Source organism: Botryllus schlosseri, chromosome 9 (assembly GCF_051294905.1).
Source record: "Botryllus schlosseri isolate E-star chromosome 9, Bs_hap1, whole genome shotgun sequence".
Lineage (NCBI taxonomy): Eukaryota > Metazoa > Chordata > Ascidiacea > Stolidobranchia > Styelidae > Botryllus > Botryllus schlosseri.
In genome coordinates, this window is record NC_137244.1 from 24473536 (window position 1) to 24489981 (window position 16446).

Consider the following 16446-nt stretch of genomic DNA (forward strand, 5'->3'; position numbering starts at 1 on the left):
AGCTATATATTAGGGTTACCATACTTTGGAATCGGGAAATGAGGACACTCTTTCAAAATTGTCAGACTTAGAATTGTGGAGTAAAATTCGATAAAAATGGTAAATTTTTCCCGACTTTGTGGTTGGTTGAAAAAAGGGTAAACTTTCCGGCTTAACCCAACTTTCTTTTACATTCTCCGTTGGTTGATTCAAAAAAGAAGGTCGTCACTTACGTTCGAACCACGAATTTCCTTTTATGCCCATTTTCACTCGAATCTGTCCATCAACTTGGCTCAAAAAGCTGTAAAGGAGGACGAATTGCCAAAAAAGAGGACATTTAGGCGTCCTCGGAGGACATTTTCAAAAACCCGAAAAAGGAGGACAAATCCTCCTAAAATCCTCCACGAAAAGTAAAAAAAAAACTGCGTGTTGAAGGAGTAATATGCGGGCAGACACTATGCTTGGCGAATATCTGCAGTCTTGAATACGACAGTAGTTAACGATTCACGTGCAGCATATGAAACTTGTATTATTTTCAACTTGATATGTCCCTTGTTGACATGGCTTTGTTTTCACGAGATAAGTTCAATCTACCACGCCACTCAATCTTCATCCTTCCAAAATATTTTGTCATCTCGTATTAACCATAAGTTCTTAGTGCTTTCGAGACGAGAACAGACCGTGTCATAATAAACACATGAGGGTTGGACAATGCCACATCACTGCATGTTCTACACTGGGACAATACATATACGATCGTAAAATTATTTATTTACACATTCTGGAGACACCGACGCCAATGAATATTTCATCGCGCTCTCGTCAGCATCCAAATTGTCTTCGCTCTCGGAGCACTCACGCACGCTGTCCAGAGTCGACTCCCTTTCGAGGACGTAAGAATGGCTCGATTCCCGACTGAAAGACCTGTTGAATGAGCCTCTCGCGTCTTGCGCAGGCCTAGACGAAGTGCTACCGTCCTGCGACAGCCTGGCGACTTGCGGGTGTAGAAGCCTGGCTCGTTTTGAAGCCGGATCGTCGCTAAAATTTCTTCCTATTGAAATCAGATAGGCTGCACGACCTCTGCGGTTAGGTATGATCTCGCTACCGCTCGGGCTAACGAGGTTGCGTTGAAAGAGATCGCCACGATGGTCCCGAAGCCTAGAGTTATTGGAATCCGTTGTCAAGTGTAAAGGAGATTGCTTTATCGAGGGCCTAGGCAATGATTGTGTGCGTCTGGTGTCGTCCAAAGACACGCCCCTGATAATACCTCGCACTCTACATGTAGCTGTGTCGTAGGAATGCGAAATGCGGCGAGCGTATCTAGCGTGACGTAGCCTCTGTGAGATATCGACAGTCTCTCGGAGCGACAACTTGTGTTCGTTGGACGAGCCTGCCATTAATAATGAACGTGAATTGGGTAATGAACGCCGGCTAGACATTCTCAGCAAAGTCAGCGCTTTTTGGCTAGTAGTGTTGTCCGAATCAAAAGAGGCTCGTGTCTGCGGTTCGGGCGTCACGCGATTACTGTATATAGAATGAGAACTAAAATATTCAGAACCCTGTAATTGCCACACTGCAGCAACCGGCGTGGACGACCGGCGCAGTCCTCCTATAGTCGATCTTCCCCGTGTTAATGTGCTCCTCTCATGGCACTGCCATAGGTTTGGAGTGCTGCTGGTTTTGGTGGACTTGGTGGTGGGTTCCTCGACTCTGTTCAGAGCCAGAAGAGGTTTGAATTGTTCCGTTCCGGTATCGACGGAATAGGATTGTTTTCTGAAGCGCCCAGTTTTAGCTGGCCGGGGAGATGTGGCTTCGACTTTCACTACCATGGACACCTTGTCGTGGTCGTCGTCATCATCAAACGAGGAGTTGTTTGCGCTGTATACGAAGTATATGTCATCTGATGGAGTATTTTTACATGCGGACATCATCAAATTGCAGGTATTCTCATAAGTATTATTCAGAGACGGTCAGTAATGAAATTGCTACTACTACTTTTCTAAGTAGATGTTCACAAGTTCACTTGCACTACTTCCTTAACTGATTTCTTCTACTTCTACTTGATGGAATCAGGTTCCATGGCAAAACTAGGAAGAGAATTCTTTGAGTTGAGTTTATTGTTAATAATGATATCCTTGCAAAACTGAAAACACCACAAGATTGCGATACAATAAGACGATAGGAAAATGTCGGAAAGACTTTGAGTATAGTCTTTGAAATCAGACATTGACGAGGGCGTAGATCGACGACGTAAATAGGGGTATATGTATGTAGCCTACCGTGCGCTGAAGAAAAAGTAATGAAGGATAACATAAAAAGCACAAGCGATAAAACGAGGTGGCATGTGCGTCGGAAGGCGGGATCTACATAGCAGATCGTGGTCCATTAATCTTGAGCGCCGGCTAGCGCTGACTTCCACTAACAACACTGAAATTACCTCGCAAGCTCTGTCGTGGCAAACCCATTCTCGAGTGTACGATTCCTTGCCTTGTCGAACGAGCATAACGAAGGGCCGATAGCGCATAGAAACCCGGAAAATATCGCGTAACCTGCCGCCGCCCAAAGCGCGTGTGCGGAACACCCGAATGTCGTGCTGACGCCGTCCGGAAAACCGTATATCTCCGGTGGCTTGCGGTTCAGCTCCAAATTAAAGAGGATTCCCGAAGTTCCAATTGCGAGGAGTTGAAATGTCCCTGCAAACAAAAATGTTTAGTTTCACAAATAACATAAAATATTAGCTCGTCTCACGTCATCGATGTCCCATATCTCCGACCTTACCTCTATATTTTAACAAGAGGTGTTCAGTAACGAAGTACTCAAGTAGGTTTTGCCTGTTTGCACCACTTAGTGGTTTTGTAATCAACTCGAGACACAAAAGTTTGAAATTTGCTCAAGTCCGTTATAACTCTCTTGAAATAATTTACAGTCATACAAATGTAATACGATATAAATATATATACAAATCCGGTAAGCGGGGTTAGTAAAAGCAATAAGCGCAATGTATTTACTGTTCTGTTAGTCAAGTCAGCGAAAATGGATTTAGTTTGCAGGTTTTTACTGAGACAGATAATTTCCGGATACAACACCATAAAGATCCGCATTCCGCCGGTTGTGTAGCACTGTTTTAGACTATTCTTCCACTTCATACTTATGGCTTTTGACTCCTTCCATTTCTACTTAACAGTTTTCCATTTTAGGCAAAAATGGGCCTAGAATACTTACCTTTTACTCCGTAGTACTTGTACTTTAGTAGAAATTTACTTTAGATTTTACTTGAGTACCAACGATGGATACTTTGACCACTTCTATGGTTATCGGTGTGCTAGGGATATTGTGTATGGTGATTCCATTACGGTTTTATCGACTGAAAAACAACTGAACATGAAATCTGGTCACGGCTCGGAACACTCCTGGGAACAAAATCACAGATAGACAGTTATATACACCAAGAGAGCCTAAGTGTGAGTGAGATTACAACTGCAATGTACAATTGTACATGAAGTGATGCTCCGCGCGATCAAAGCATGTTATTGAATAGGATTTTTGCATATACCTGACATGATGAGCACCAGTCCACCGGAATAAATAACGAATTGTCGGCGTACGGTCCATCCAAATATGATAAGAGCGATCGCGAATATTTGAACGGGCGCAGCCATGCAGAGAAACGATGCAAGTATCCGCCGTAACTCTGAAACAAATACCGCTCGTCAACCAAGGTCCGTTGACTACATGTCAACAGGAAAAGTCCATTAGCTGTTCATTAGGATATCGTTCAACAAACTACGGTCACGGTCGGGGCTATCGAAAATCTGCCGCAGACACACGACCTGCATTGTTGTGGCTTGTTAATCGACTTAAGCCTTTAGAAAATTCCTGGCCGATGGCACGTAATATTGGTAAACCGAATGCTCATGGCTTTATGATTCTGTCGAAGAACCGGTAAATGGTTTTTGAGGATACTGATTTATCATTCATATGCAAAAACATTAGTTTGACTAGTAATTGCAGATCATCCGAAGTTTGTCGATCAGCACGATATTGAGGTTAGCTTGTTAGACGGCGGGGGCGCTTTAGGTTATTATTGCTTTGACGGGTTGTGCCCGTGATTATGGAAAACAGACACGCAATATGGGGACTCAATCATCAAACTGATTAAAATGGTCGAGCATTATTTTCGAGTACACGTTTTCGAAGTGAAAAAGAAACTCTCTTCGAAATTGCTGCTCGTTCGTTATGTTAAGGCAGTGGTTCTCAAACTTTTTAGACCGCGACCCAAATCTGCGTTTTAGTGGTATCTCGCGACACCAACCTCACACATCAAAAATAATGCATTTTCAATATTAGAACGCAACGTTTTGGCCGGAATGCATGATATAGAGAGCGCGCAGGCAACATAGTTGTACGTAACGTAGCACCATGAAACATGTCTGACCCACGAGATTTCAAATTGGAGTGCATTCTTTTCCTCTGCGGGGGAAATTTGCAATGCATTTCTACTGCTTCCTACTACTTGCCATACGGGACTACTAAGTGTCGACCATTTCGACGACCGGGCATATCGATATCGAAGGTTCTGGCGAACCAGCGACGAGACGGTCGTTTTTGGCCAAGGTTTTATCGGATACCATCTTTTTGGCACTGGACTTTGACCAGACTATGTTGGCCAAAACTTCATGTCCACGTGTGTGTCCCGGGGTGGAAGGGGTTGGCCTCAAAATAGTCCCGCAATCGCCCGTTGCACACCCCTACACGAAAGCATCCCAACGGTGTCCGGTGGTGTGTCCAAGAGAAACAAATGTGGGACAAATCTTATCATGAATTCAAACCAATTTGTACGGTACAAAGGTCGAGTGTCTCGGCACATTTTATGATCAAACCAGATTGATGTAATGACTGTTCTACTCGTTTCAAACGAATGCATGGCGTTTTTTTGCATATTACATAGCCGTACAGTACAGTTTCGAGCACTTACAGCGCTGGTTCTCACCAGTAATCTACACCTACAGCACTGGTTCTCACCAGTAATCTACACATACAGTAATGTATCAGCTGTGTATCGGGGTAGATTTTTTTGTGACTCGGCGACAATTTGTGGTTTCCCGAAGACTTGGAGATTAGGGAAAGGGGTCCCAGGTTGTTAAAGTTTAATAACCACTGCATTACAAAATGTATCCGAGAAAATTGTGACAATCTTCCAACTACTTGGTCCCAATAATGAACAGTTGTCTCGCAGACTACATAATTCAGACTGAAAATTCATCGGGCATTCCTGCCATAAAATTACGTCACAATTTCGATAGTAAACCCACGCTGCAAATTTTCCGGGACTTTATAGTCCATTGATTTCGATCTTCGAATAATGTTAAATTTCCTTGACTATAATTCATCGCCGTATTAGCAACGCGTTCATGGGTATCTTGTTGTCAACGCAAATTTGATTTGACGCAGCAGCCTTCAAGATTTCCCTTGATAATAAGACGCGTTGTAAGTTATGCTATATATATGAGCTGCACCAAAATCATTCGGGCCTCGCACTATTTACGGCAATACGGCCATACTTGGCGGTTTCAGTTGTAGTTTGTAGGCGCAGCATTGTATTGATGCATTCGCGAGAAAATGAATTATTCATTTCTGATGCCCCTGAGCTCCATCACCTTAGCAATAACTGGAGAATATCATGATTTGAGTAAAGCTCATGAACAGTTAAATTACAACCTGCGAAATATTATCGATTACTCGGTAATTTTTGAACGATACTGCAGCGAGAGTTCGTGTGCTAAGATGCATAATTATAAGGCGGTATGTCGATCTTACAAGATCAATAAAAATGATATTCAGATAAGATATATCATGGTCGGGACAGTCTTACATATATTTTTTGTGGTTAATAAACATACCCACCACCATCATCAAGCGCCACCGCGAATCATGGAATTCGCCGGATGATTACCTTGATAACTGTACCCAGCATACTAGGCTCGCATTTAAAACAAGAGGTGCTTTAAAACACTTCGCATAAAACATGTTTTGAACAGTGCCATCACAATAATTTTTTCATTTTTTGTTCAAAACTTGTATAATTATGTCATAATTGTGTAAATATTTTCAAAAAATGACGCAGTATTAGTACTCCGGACTAAGAAAAAACAGCAAAAAAGTTTGACAGGGCCATGTTTTCTCAAAGATTTTTTGTTCTAAATGCAACCCTAGGATATATGTACATTTTGCTTATTGTCTGGATTTAATTCACTCCATGATATGCTAAAGAGACCTCGTCACTAGTAGGTTATGAAAAATCGATCTAATTGTCGGGTCAGAACCCTAATATTTAGATTATCTATAATTTATTTGTGCCAGATGTCATTGCATAGGGGATAGCGTGTTTAGAATCTAATCTCATATATACTCTTAAACTTATTTGATTGAATCACCGGATGTTTACGCTTCGATGTAAATTATTTCGGCAAAAACCTCACTTGCAATAGAATCGTTGTCGGTTTGGTGTACAGGCTCACGACTGTGACCGGGCACGCAAACGGCCAAGATTTCGTTTTGCACAATGTTCACTCACGTAAGGTCGTCCACTCTTCCCCGTAGGCTTCTTCTCTATGTTTCCCACGTAGACCCGCTGGAAGCTGTTCATATACTTTTGAATATCGCACTGGTGCACACCGCGGGAATTTTCCTGTATATATGCAAAGCGAAGAAACGTTAGAAGTAGGTTACTATAACTTAAGTTAGTAAAACGATCGAGCATGACTCTACGACACATATTTTACCCATTGGGATAAAGGTGGATTTAGATCGACTCTCAATTTGCTCCTGCCATAATGTTGCATCACGATTATTTTGAATCTCAAATGGATCGTACGCGACCTGGATCATTTACTAGTACGATACAGGGGTATATAGAACTATGTATCCCTGATACGATATCTATTCCACTTTATACTGACACTTATTATTGTTGGCAAATTGAATTTCCCGCGGTTTGCTTTCTTTTTAGTCGTTCAGGTTAGTAAAGGATTGAAGGATTGTCATAGATTGACATGATATGCATACGTAATCAATACGCAAAAATGCAATTTCACGACTTCATTGCATTGTGAGCGAAGTGGCGCGCGAAAGTGAGGTTAAATTCTTCAGCGATTCGTTAAGCATTCAATCACCAAAATGCCTAATGTATTGATCGAATGTGTGAATCATCTTTATACTTAACTGCATTTCATGCAACGATGTTTGAGTGCATGCCCTATACGTAGTAAAATCTAATCTTTTTGCGAGACTCATCTATACAATCCGAACCAACCTTCAGGCAAACCTCCATTTTTACTCAAGTTCTGATAACTGCTTTGATTGATTGTGCTTAAATAAGATATATCCATTCCCATCGCCTTCACGTAACCAATATCTTAATCTCGTGGTAAATAGCCTACCAAATAAAATTTCGTCAAAATTTACCTGCATCCGCGATTTCAGAGAGGAAACCGTTTCTGTCCAGCTGCAAACAGCTCCGCCAAAGTCCCGCATGGGTAGAAAACTGCCATTTCGAGCAATCGACAATGGTGCATGGTATAGATGAGTTGATCTATAAATTGCAACAGATGCGTACACGAATTGCAGGCCATTGGACAATCGACGCAACTTCCTAATGTTTATATTGTGAACCCGCACTCGGGGACAGTAACGTGAACTAAATCCCACCACTAAAGCTATACTAGCTCAAGGGAACATCTAATATTCTTAACACTATACCTTGATCGATTTTTTTCTCGTGTCAACACAATTATTGTTTCTTTCGGACGATGGCAGCATCGCGTTCCTGTGATCGAATGAAATGTCTCTGCCACCAAATCCGTGCAAATTGAACCGAAGTTTGTCAACCAGTTTGTTCCATGTCTGCAATTTATTGCCATGTTTATCTTCGGATTTCAGCGGCGTACGCCTGAGTCGTCTCTTTCGCATTGGTGAAGGATACAACCGGTTGCGATTGATATGAGATATAATGGGACTTCCTGGCCAGTCATTATGCGGCTTTTCCATCCAACTCATAGTCTGATTGCCCAACGTTATTTGAGCCTGAGTAGTGCTTTGTACGATTTCACCGGATTGTACAACCATCACTGTGTTCGATTGACTCCTATAACCAGGCTTCTTTAGCAGTTCAGGGTATAGCTGTTGAAGCAATATATCTTTCCGACATTCCTTCACGTATTCCGATGCGTCAATAACGAACCAATTGTCTGTTAACAGAGATATAAGCAGAAAGGCCGTCGATATCAACCCGCAGAGAACACCGAAAACAACAACCCTTCCAGCAGCGGGCATATTCTTCAATCCGTAAAACGATACTGTATACTTTGCATAGCGGTATCGATAAATATTCGCCGCGCTTATTTATTCGTCTCGCGCACATTAATCCGCTGATGCAGTGGCATTCTTTGGCACCGGGTTGTTGCGCGTCGCAATAAGCCAGCTCTTTGTAAATTATTCAATAATTTCAGACCGGTCTGCTCAGTGCTCAGATCTACACGCTGTTATTGTGATTTACATTTCGCTACAGCCCACTTGCGGTAGCTTTGACCATATCGTCGATGCGACACTTTCCAAAATGCTAATGTTTCAGACATTTTGTTTAGTTGGACGCGAACATATTGCTGGGAGAAGAATATTCTGGCACCTATGACTACTTACTTCAATTTCTTAATTACGGATCTTCTTCGTCAGTGCTGAGGATTAGACTGCGTAGATTATAATATTCTTCTTCTGAAATTGGCTCGTCGTTGCGGGGCGGATTCCGGATCCCCAACCACGACTCGGGAAAAGTTAAATCACTTGCCGCTAGGGTTGTGGTTTAAAATAGGCTGGTTTAATTCAGGTTTTTACCCCTAATTTCATTGGCTTTTTTTCTGCTGTTTTATTTCCTGGGTGTGGCTATTTATTGGACAACCATGTTGGGTTGGGCCTACAATGCACGTGCACAATGCACTGCACAGTGCACATACACGGGCGTAGTTTTTCTCATCCAGAGACCAATGCCGAAGCTGAAGAATAAGCGTTACAATTGCAAAGAAAAGTCCATACACAAAAGCATTCCAAAATGATTGTTTTTAATAAGTTTCAATTGCCACATGAACTTGATTTCACAAACTCGTAATTTATCAATTTGTTTCAACGCTTCATTTGTACTGTTTATGCGATGTTGCCCCTGCATAACGTTCACCAGTTTCTGAATACGCGGCTGCAATTTGCATAAGCTTAACCGCATGCCACCATGCTCTACTTCCAATAGAGTCCTATATTTCTTTTTTATGATACTCATTATGATGAAATGGACTTCAGACAGCCATGTCGTAAAAACGGGGTGAGTCGTTGATTAGCACACTTTGACATGATCGGGTACGTTTACACTCAAAAGTCGAGGTGTGGCAGAGACGAGCCAAGCCTCCCCCGTGATCATAAACTGAGCTGATACGGCATGGGAAATGTCAGTCCCAATGGCCATGTTGCCTGTATATTCCAGAATCCAGATGCGTTTATATACCCCGAGTGAAACAAAACAGTACAAAGTGTGAGACAGTGCGGTAAAACAACGCGCTATGTAGGCCTAATCCACCAGCCTACGATGTAGAATAAATTGCGAAGTTGCGACGGGGCAAAGAAAATACCCTACTCCTGCTGATTTAGTTGTTGTGTAATTTGTATATTCCATGACTAGCTTGGATATCGGATGCGCAGTACCTTCTTACGTATCCTGCGTGTGAAGGGTGTTAGTGATAAGAACCTATAGTCGTCAACTGTATCAGCTATAACCTTTCAGGTTTTATATATTTGGGAATCTGATTCCAAGGCAATCTGTCTCTCAATCATGAACGTCATCGCACATCACACGGCCTTGCATAATCCAGCAACGTGAATGCTTTTTCTCTGTCCTGCTGCAAAACTATTACTTTTTGCGCCTTCTTATCCTGATTATTCGTTTTTGTCGCAACACAATGCTTAATTTGTTACACAAGATAGCAAGCTGTGTACAGGCCTACTCCAAAAACCATAGGTAAAGGTTGCAAACTCAGCTTATTTTCAATATAAATTGATACAGTAATAAATTTATATGGCGATTTATGACGACTCCAAGAAATTTTTTTTTCGCTTATGTCTCTCAAAATCCCCCACATTGGGAATCACTGATCTAGACAGATGTCGAATGTAATGTCATATGGAGAGAACAAAAGAGAGTATAGGCTATAAGCCGTTCGAAACCGTTCTGATGATTTACGTTTAAATTTGGTCCGACTTCGCGGCGAATTTTTGAATCCATTCTTTCTTACCATCATCTTTATAAAAACTAGTGAAAGGATAAATCTATGAAATTTCTTGAGTCATTGTTGCGTTTCGGAACGCAACAACGAAAACCGGATCTTCCTCTCTTGACCCACTGTTCCTTGCGTTCCCCGCGTTTATCTGCAATCTATAGGTATAGTGTTCCCAGCCTACGACATGCTTGTTTATTTCTGAAGTGTCGAGGACGGACTGAATACCAATGAGTATTACGAAAGCGCCAATTATCCGTCGGCTCATTTCTGACGATTCAATCTCATTTTTAAAGTAGGAAAAACGACCTTTAAGGGAGGCGAACCCTAGACTAGAGGTCTCCACATGCAAGATACAATATGTTCATTCCACATATTGAAGACCACAAGTGGTCGCTAAAGAGTGTCAGTATTTTGAAGTCCTTTCATATTTTTTTGCGAAACTTCATCTCAGAGTAACGCAGGAATCTGGCGGAGGGCCACTGAGAGCCTTCCCGCCACCAGATTCCCTGGTTGCCCCCTTTGTTAAAGTTTCCATTCAGATTGGCGCGGGTGCATGCATTATGCCACCAGCCTCCTTCGTGGCGAGAAGCGCAATTCGTTGTCGACCAAGCATCGTTATCTTCGTCTCTCGTTGAGAATTGTTGATTTTTACTATATGAGAGAGCATTGTAGGTTATATTCCCGGAGTTTCCGGATACGTGCAGTCTGTAATTGTCAGATTTGGGTCCGATCCGGAAATTCCTGGAAAATAACAATTGGTGAAAATGTTAAACGAAGCAAACAGTGAAATAAGTCAGTTTTCAGAAGAGAAATTGCGTACAAAGTCATTGCGATGTCAGAACCAATCGATCGTCGCTCATTGAGAGAGAACCGTCGCATTCTGGAGTGTTTGGATCTGGCCAATCCGTCAATGCGTAACATGTTCGTATTCATTGTAGGGCTTTCATTCCGACACTTCCTATTTCCTAATTTGAGTATGAATGGATGTATAAAAATCAAGCTTGCCTATATTTAGAAACCCAACGAGTTCCTGTATCTTTCCTTATCATGTTGATTTCCAATTCCATATTTCCTTCCTTTGTTTTTTCATGCAATTCCTCGAGCCCTGGAGACAAATGTTGGTTAAATGAGAGAAAGCGTTGGTATTGAATTGAGCTACTTTATCAGTAGAAAATAGAAAATGCTACACCCAGTGCTTTCAACCTCTGCACCTCAGGGTGTAAGCCTACCATCATTTTGACGGGTCTACTAGTTCTACGCGGTGTACCATTTACCACAATACAATATCAGAGGTGGTCTGTAACGAAATAGGCCCTTTACTTTTCGGAGTAGCCTACTCAAATAAGTGTCTGCTTGTAGGATACTGCTTACTCACGTGGTTATGTTTTTACATACTTTCGATTCTACTTTGATGTTGTTTGGGCAAAACTACATACATTTAACATTTTTGTCCAAAGGAGAAAGTAGTTTGGGGCGAAGATTCCATCACGTTTGTCAGTGAAATTATCATTACGAGTGGGTGATATAGCCCCTATGTAATCTCGTCAGTTGTATCAATTTGCAGTGTGAACAGTCCTTCTGTGTTAGTCGCGATCTTGCATTCTACGTTTTGAAATCCTTTCTTGGGTAGGCTACTTTTCAAATATTCATAGTCCGCTTCCATTTAAATTCGCGCGGACATGTCTTGTACATCGCCGACTTTACTAATTGAATAGAAATTTACGGCGTCCTTCTACTTGATCACCAACGATGATTATACCTTGACCCCCTCTGCCAGCTACCGCAATAAATAGGCAAGTTTATGCTTCACGCCAGGTTGACTGGAAGTACGATATATGATAATACGTTTATCTCAATTTTAAGCTTATAATGTAAGTTCCTGCCCAGAACAGGAACAAGAAAGATTTCGACGTTTCAGGAATCGCACCGTGCATCTCATTTCCAAGGCAAAAGCAAAGTACAATGAGAGATTTTTCAACAGACACATAAAGGAGACTCGAAAAACATGGTCAGGACTTAACTCTCTCCTACATCGAAAAAAAGCCATAAGTCTGTTTCGGAAATTGTGAATTCGGATACCGGAAACAAACTTTCAGACCCGGCGGCCATCGCGAATCACTTCAATGAATATTTTTGTAACGTAGGCCTAAATATTGCTTCTTCTATTACAAAACCTGTGTCGGCCAGGTCAGAGGTGAGATCGATATCCCAGTCAATTGTGCTTGAACCTACGACCAAATACGAAGTGGAAGTAGCCATCCACAAACTGAAATCGCACAAGGCCGACGGCCATGACCAAATCCCATCATGGTTTTTAAAAATGATAAGCCTGCATATCGGTCAATATATGGCCCCTTTTTTCAACTTCATGATAGAAAATGGAGTCTACCCAAGCTATCTAAAAAAAGTCAGAGTAGTCCCTGTACACAAAGCTGGGGATAGAACTAATGTCACCAACTACCGTCCGATATCCGTTCTCCCATGCATCGAGATTGTATTCGAAAAGTTGCTCCTCTCCCGCCTGTCCTCATTCCTCGCCAAAATGTCTGTCATTTCCCCTCAACAATTTGGCTTCCAAAACAAACACCAAACCGCTCATGCCCTCCTAACAGTGGCCGAACAGTACTATGATATCTCAAAGAAGCGAAATGTGGGATGTAGCATTTTTCTCGACCTAAAAAAAGCGTTTGACCGCGTAGATCATAAAATTCTCATCTCGAAATTGGCGCGTTACGGACTTCGGGGCCCACAACTTGAGCTCATGAAAAGTTACCTCACTGGACGCCAACAAATGATTGCGATCTCAGACACCTTGTCCTCTCCTCACCCGGTGACCTGTGGTGTGCCCCAGGGCTCAGTACTTGGACCGGTCCTTTTCACCTTATATGTCAACGACATTTTTGAAACCTCCTCATTGAACACCACACTGTTCGCTGATGATACTCACCTCCTCTCTTCCGCATCTTCGACGGCAGAGCTAGATGCCCTGACTTGTGACCAAATGCCCAAAGTCCATGAGTGGACGGCCCAGAACAACCTTTGCATAAACGCCTCGAAATCGCAATTGCTGACAGTAAATTCAAAAAATAACCTAACCGTTAATATCGCTGGTCAGCCCGTTTCCAACACAGATAATGCCAAATATCTCGGAGTTTTACTGGACTCGAACATGTCCTGGAATAGTCATATTCAGTCCCTAGAAACTAAATTATCACCGAAGTGCGGCCTGTTCTACAGCCTTGGGCGCTTCATGCCAGCATGGGTTCTTCTGATACTCTTTAAATCCTTAATCCAATCGAAGTTACATTATGGCATCCTCTGTTGGGGGGCTGCCAGTAAAACTGCACTCAAGCCACTTCAGAAACTACAGCATAAAGTACTCCGAATCATAGCTAGGGCCCCAAAGGGGCCTGGCTGCCCATCCAATAAGTCGCTGCTGAAGAGATTCGGCGTCCTAAACATAGAAGATATGCGGAAACTAGAAATCGCCAAGTTTATGTATCAGTTTCACTGCGGTCGTTGCCCCGAATATTTCAATGACTTCTTTACCTCTGAATCAAAAGCGCACAAGTACAACACACGCGCGTCCACGTCGTCCAAATATCATATGATCGACCGAAAAGATCATCGCTCCATCAAATATGCCGGACCTGATGTGTGGAACAGTATCCCGCCGGCCATCAGACAGTCGACGAGCATGTCCACATTCAAGTCGAAATACAAGCAATTACTACTAAATAAATACAGTCCATCCTCAAGATTACCGGACCACGACTGACCTATCGATCTCGCTTCCCATGACATGCCGCCCTATTTCTTGTCGCATTCTTTTTCTATACTATCTTCTTTACTTTCATTACCGGTTACCGATTACCGGTACGAGTTAACTGCTCTGGGGTGTATGCATCAACAAATACATTGCGTGTTGTTCACAAAATTTCATTGTCAACGATGGGTAGCTAATGATGGTGTCACAAACACATGCAGCACAGCCAGTATGATGTGAAGTGATGCTTTCGCTAAATTTTGAAGGTTTCCGGTATCGGTTCACAATACGTTTTATGTTGCAGTCATAGCTTATTGCCATGTTTACTGGTGTGGCTGTGTGTCTTCTATTCTATAGACCTATACTCAAACAAGCAATTTGCTGCTCCGCAATGACAAATGTTAATAGGAAATACGTCGATAGTTTTGTGTGGTGGAGAATGAAGACTCGAAATAAATCTGAAGTGGGGAATGAAGACAAAAATATTAGGAACCATTGATATAGGTGTGGAGTTATCAGTATGTAATAGCTTGAGATGTATGCATGCATTGAATAATAGGGGAGGGGTCGTCGTGATAACCCAGTTGCTGTCTGGCCTTTGAAAACAAATGCAATCGAAATAACTGCGGGTATCAGAAAAGTTAAGGCCTTTAAACGTATCCAAATTTAAGTTGTGGGAGGTAATCAGCGTGATTTTCCTGATTTAGAATGTTTGAATTAACTTCGTCAAGAACAGTATTTGGTAAACCGGAAACCTTGACAAGAATAAAATTTGCCGTATATAAGCAACTCGATGTTCCTCAATAAAATCATATATCCTATTTTCTAGTGGACGAATATTTGAATCTTAATTCTTTATTGTGTCTCGAACAATCGCGCGTTTATAAATGGAGAGTTGAACCTGCTTTATACCTAATTAACCTGTGAACCTATTGAACTACGATCAGATTTGTTAGAAGTCAGAATTCAAAGAGCTTAAAGTATAGGCCTACTGAATTTAGAAATCGCTTCGCAACATTCCTGAAAATACCTAAATCTCAGCCAAAAAGCGATATTCATCATTGTTCGCATGCCTATGCCTACATACTTTTGCTCTTGTTGTGATTGAAGAAAACAGAAATTATATGCTACTGCCTCGTTTCGCACAGCTGGCTGAAGAAATTGAGCAGAAACGATCACATTAAACGACTGAAGGAATTTGTAAACATACGATTCGCATTTCCTATCCATGTAGCCTTATTCCGTTTGGATTCGGTAAAAACGTTAACGTGTGCCACTATACGAAAAAAAGTTGACAACTATCACTAGCCTCTAGATGGCGCAGGGCATACCATTCATAACAGAATGAGCTACTCATACAATACCCAAGTGTGGATCGGCGGAATCCTAAAACTTGAAGGAATCGAATAAAATCCAAACCATGCTACCGAGCCAGAAATCTCCTTCGCGATTCCCGAATCCTTTCACGTAATCTTTCCAATTTCGATTGAAACTCACGTTTCCGTATTTTCTTCGCTGGAAAACCTGCAACAGATCCGGCAAACAATCAAAATTCGAAAATCTCCTGAATTCTCCGGCTCCGGGCTCGATGGTTTAAAATATCATGCCTCGACCTTATTTGGAACTTCTGCATGGTCATCTTGAACCGAGCTTGCCCATTACGTTACAAACGATGGATCTTTGAAAGATTACAAATTCGACTCACAGTCCATTTCTTCTCTTGTTCTGATCTGACTTGAAGTTCACTCATTATCTCCGACATCATTTCCGCACCACATGAAACGTACGCAGACTATAGAACTAACTGACGATGGGGCGTAAAATTAATTGAATACGAACCCCACAATCTCCCTCTGAGATCCATGTACCGTCGACGTAACTTCTCTTGCAAAATTGCGCTGAAAATGAGAAATTACAATCCGACTCGAAATTGAACACTTATTCTTCGTACCTGACGAACGCGAACACACCGCGCTTCCGAACATTAAGAGAATCCAATAATTGAGCGACATTTTCAGAACTGAACTTTATAAGATAGGCGGTGGTGCGTGGTGGGTAGGTGCAGATGATAATGAGGCCAGCTTCAACTGAGCAGCACGCCCAAATGTGAATCTTAGTTCCGTGTGTAACAATTTATTACTAAAGATAATTTTCAGTACACAATCAATTTTCCAGCAATTGCGATATGCGTGCAATGACGAAATGTTGTGTTCGGCTGACTGTGAATTCGAGGAAGTCATCTCGCCGATATCATTTATGAAATACGTCGAATAGGGCTTGCAAGGTCGTTCACTCTATGAATCATCGCATCTGATGTTTTGACGCAAAAAAGGGAACCCGACAAGAACTAATCCTTTTAATTGCGCAGGGGCTCTCAACTTCCCC

The 16446-nt window shown here is 42.1% G+C and overlaps 2 protein-coding genes across 3 annotated transcripts; both read right to left on the minus strand.

The window, feature by feature from the left end:
* Positions 1-730: 730 nt before the first annotated feature.
* LOC145446643 (uncharacterized) lies at positions 731-8536 on the minus strand. Its single transcript, XM_080324994.1, has 6 exons — positions 7738-8536; positions 7444-7570; positions 6554-6667; positions 3533-3670; positions 2417-2672; positions 731-1857 (listed from the first exon to the last, which is right to left on the minus strand). The coding sequence occupies exons 1-6, from the start codon at positions 8308-8310 to the stop codon at positions 744-746; spliced, it is 2322 nt and encodes a 773-aa protein (XP_080181120.1). The 5' UTR covers positions 8311-8536; the 3' UTR covers positions 731-743.
* Positions 8537-11103: 2567 nt separating this feature from the next.
* On the minus strand, positions 11104-16173 carry LOC145447276 (ficolin-3-like). 2 transcript variants are annotated; one of them, XM_080325693.1, is made up of 4 exons: positions 16013-16173; positions 15767-15959; positions 15489-15585; positions 11104-11400 (listed from the first exon to the last, which is right to left on the minus strand). In XM_080325693.1, the coding sequence occupies exons 2-4, from the start codon at positions 15824-15826 to the stop codon at positions 11291-11293; spliced, it is 267 nt and encodes an 88-aa protein (XP_080181819.1). In that variant the 5' UTR covers positions 15827-15959; positions 16013-16173; the 3' UTR covers positions 11104-11290. The 2 variants fall into 2 exon arrangements, with proteins under 2 accessions (XP_080181819.1, XP_080181820.1); XM_080325694.1 differs by having other exon boundaries at positions 15767-16173.
* Between the last annotated feature and the right edge of the window lie 273 nt (positions 16174-16446).

Bases quoted from the DNA above. Each gene is read 5' to 3' on its own strand.
- LOC145446643 (XM_080324994.1), bottom strand. From the start codon at position 8,310: ATGCCCGCTGCTGGAAGGGTTGTTGTTTTCGGTGTTCTCTGCGGGTTG. The intron at 7,571-7,737 runs GTATAGTGTTAA...TGCAATTTATAG, and splicing joins CGAGAAAAAAATCGATCAAG to ATCAACTCATCTATACCATG. The intron at 3,671-6,553 runs GTGAGTGAACAT...TATTTGTTTCAG, and splicing joins GGAAGAGTGGACGACCTTAC to AGTTACGGCGGATACTTGCA.
- LOC145447276 (XM_080325693.1), bottom strand. From the start codon at position 15,826: ATGATGTCGGAGATAATGAGTGAACTTCAAGTCAGATCAGAACAAGAG. The intron at 15,586-15,766 runs GTGAGTCGAATT...GATCTGTTGCAG, and splicing joins AACAAGAGAAGAAATGGACT to GTTTTCCAGCGAAGAAAATA. The intron at 11,401-15,488 runs GTAGCATGGTTT...ATTTGTCTCCAG, and splicing joins CGAAGGAGATTTCTGGCTCG to GGCTCGAGGAATTGCATGAA.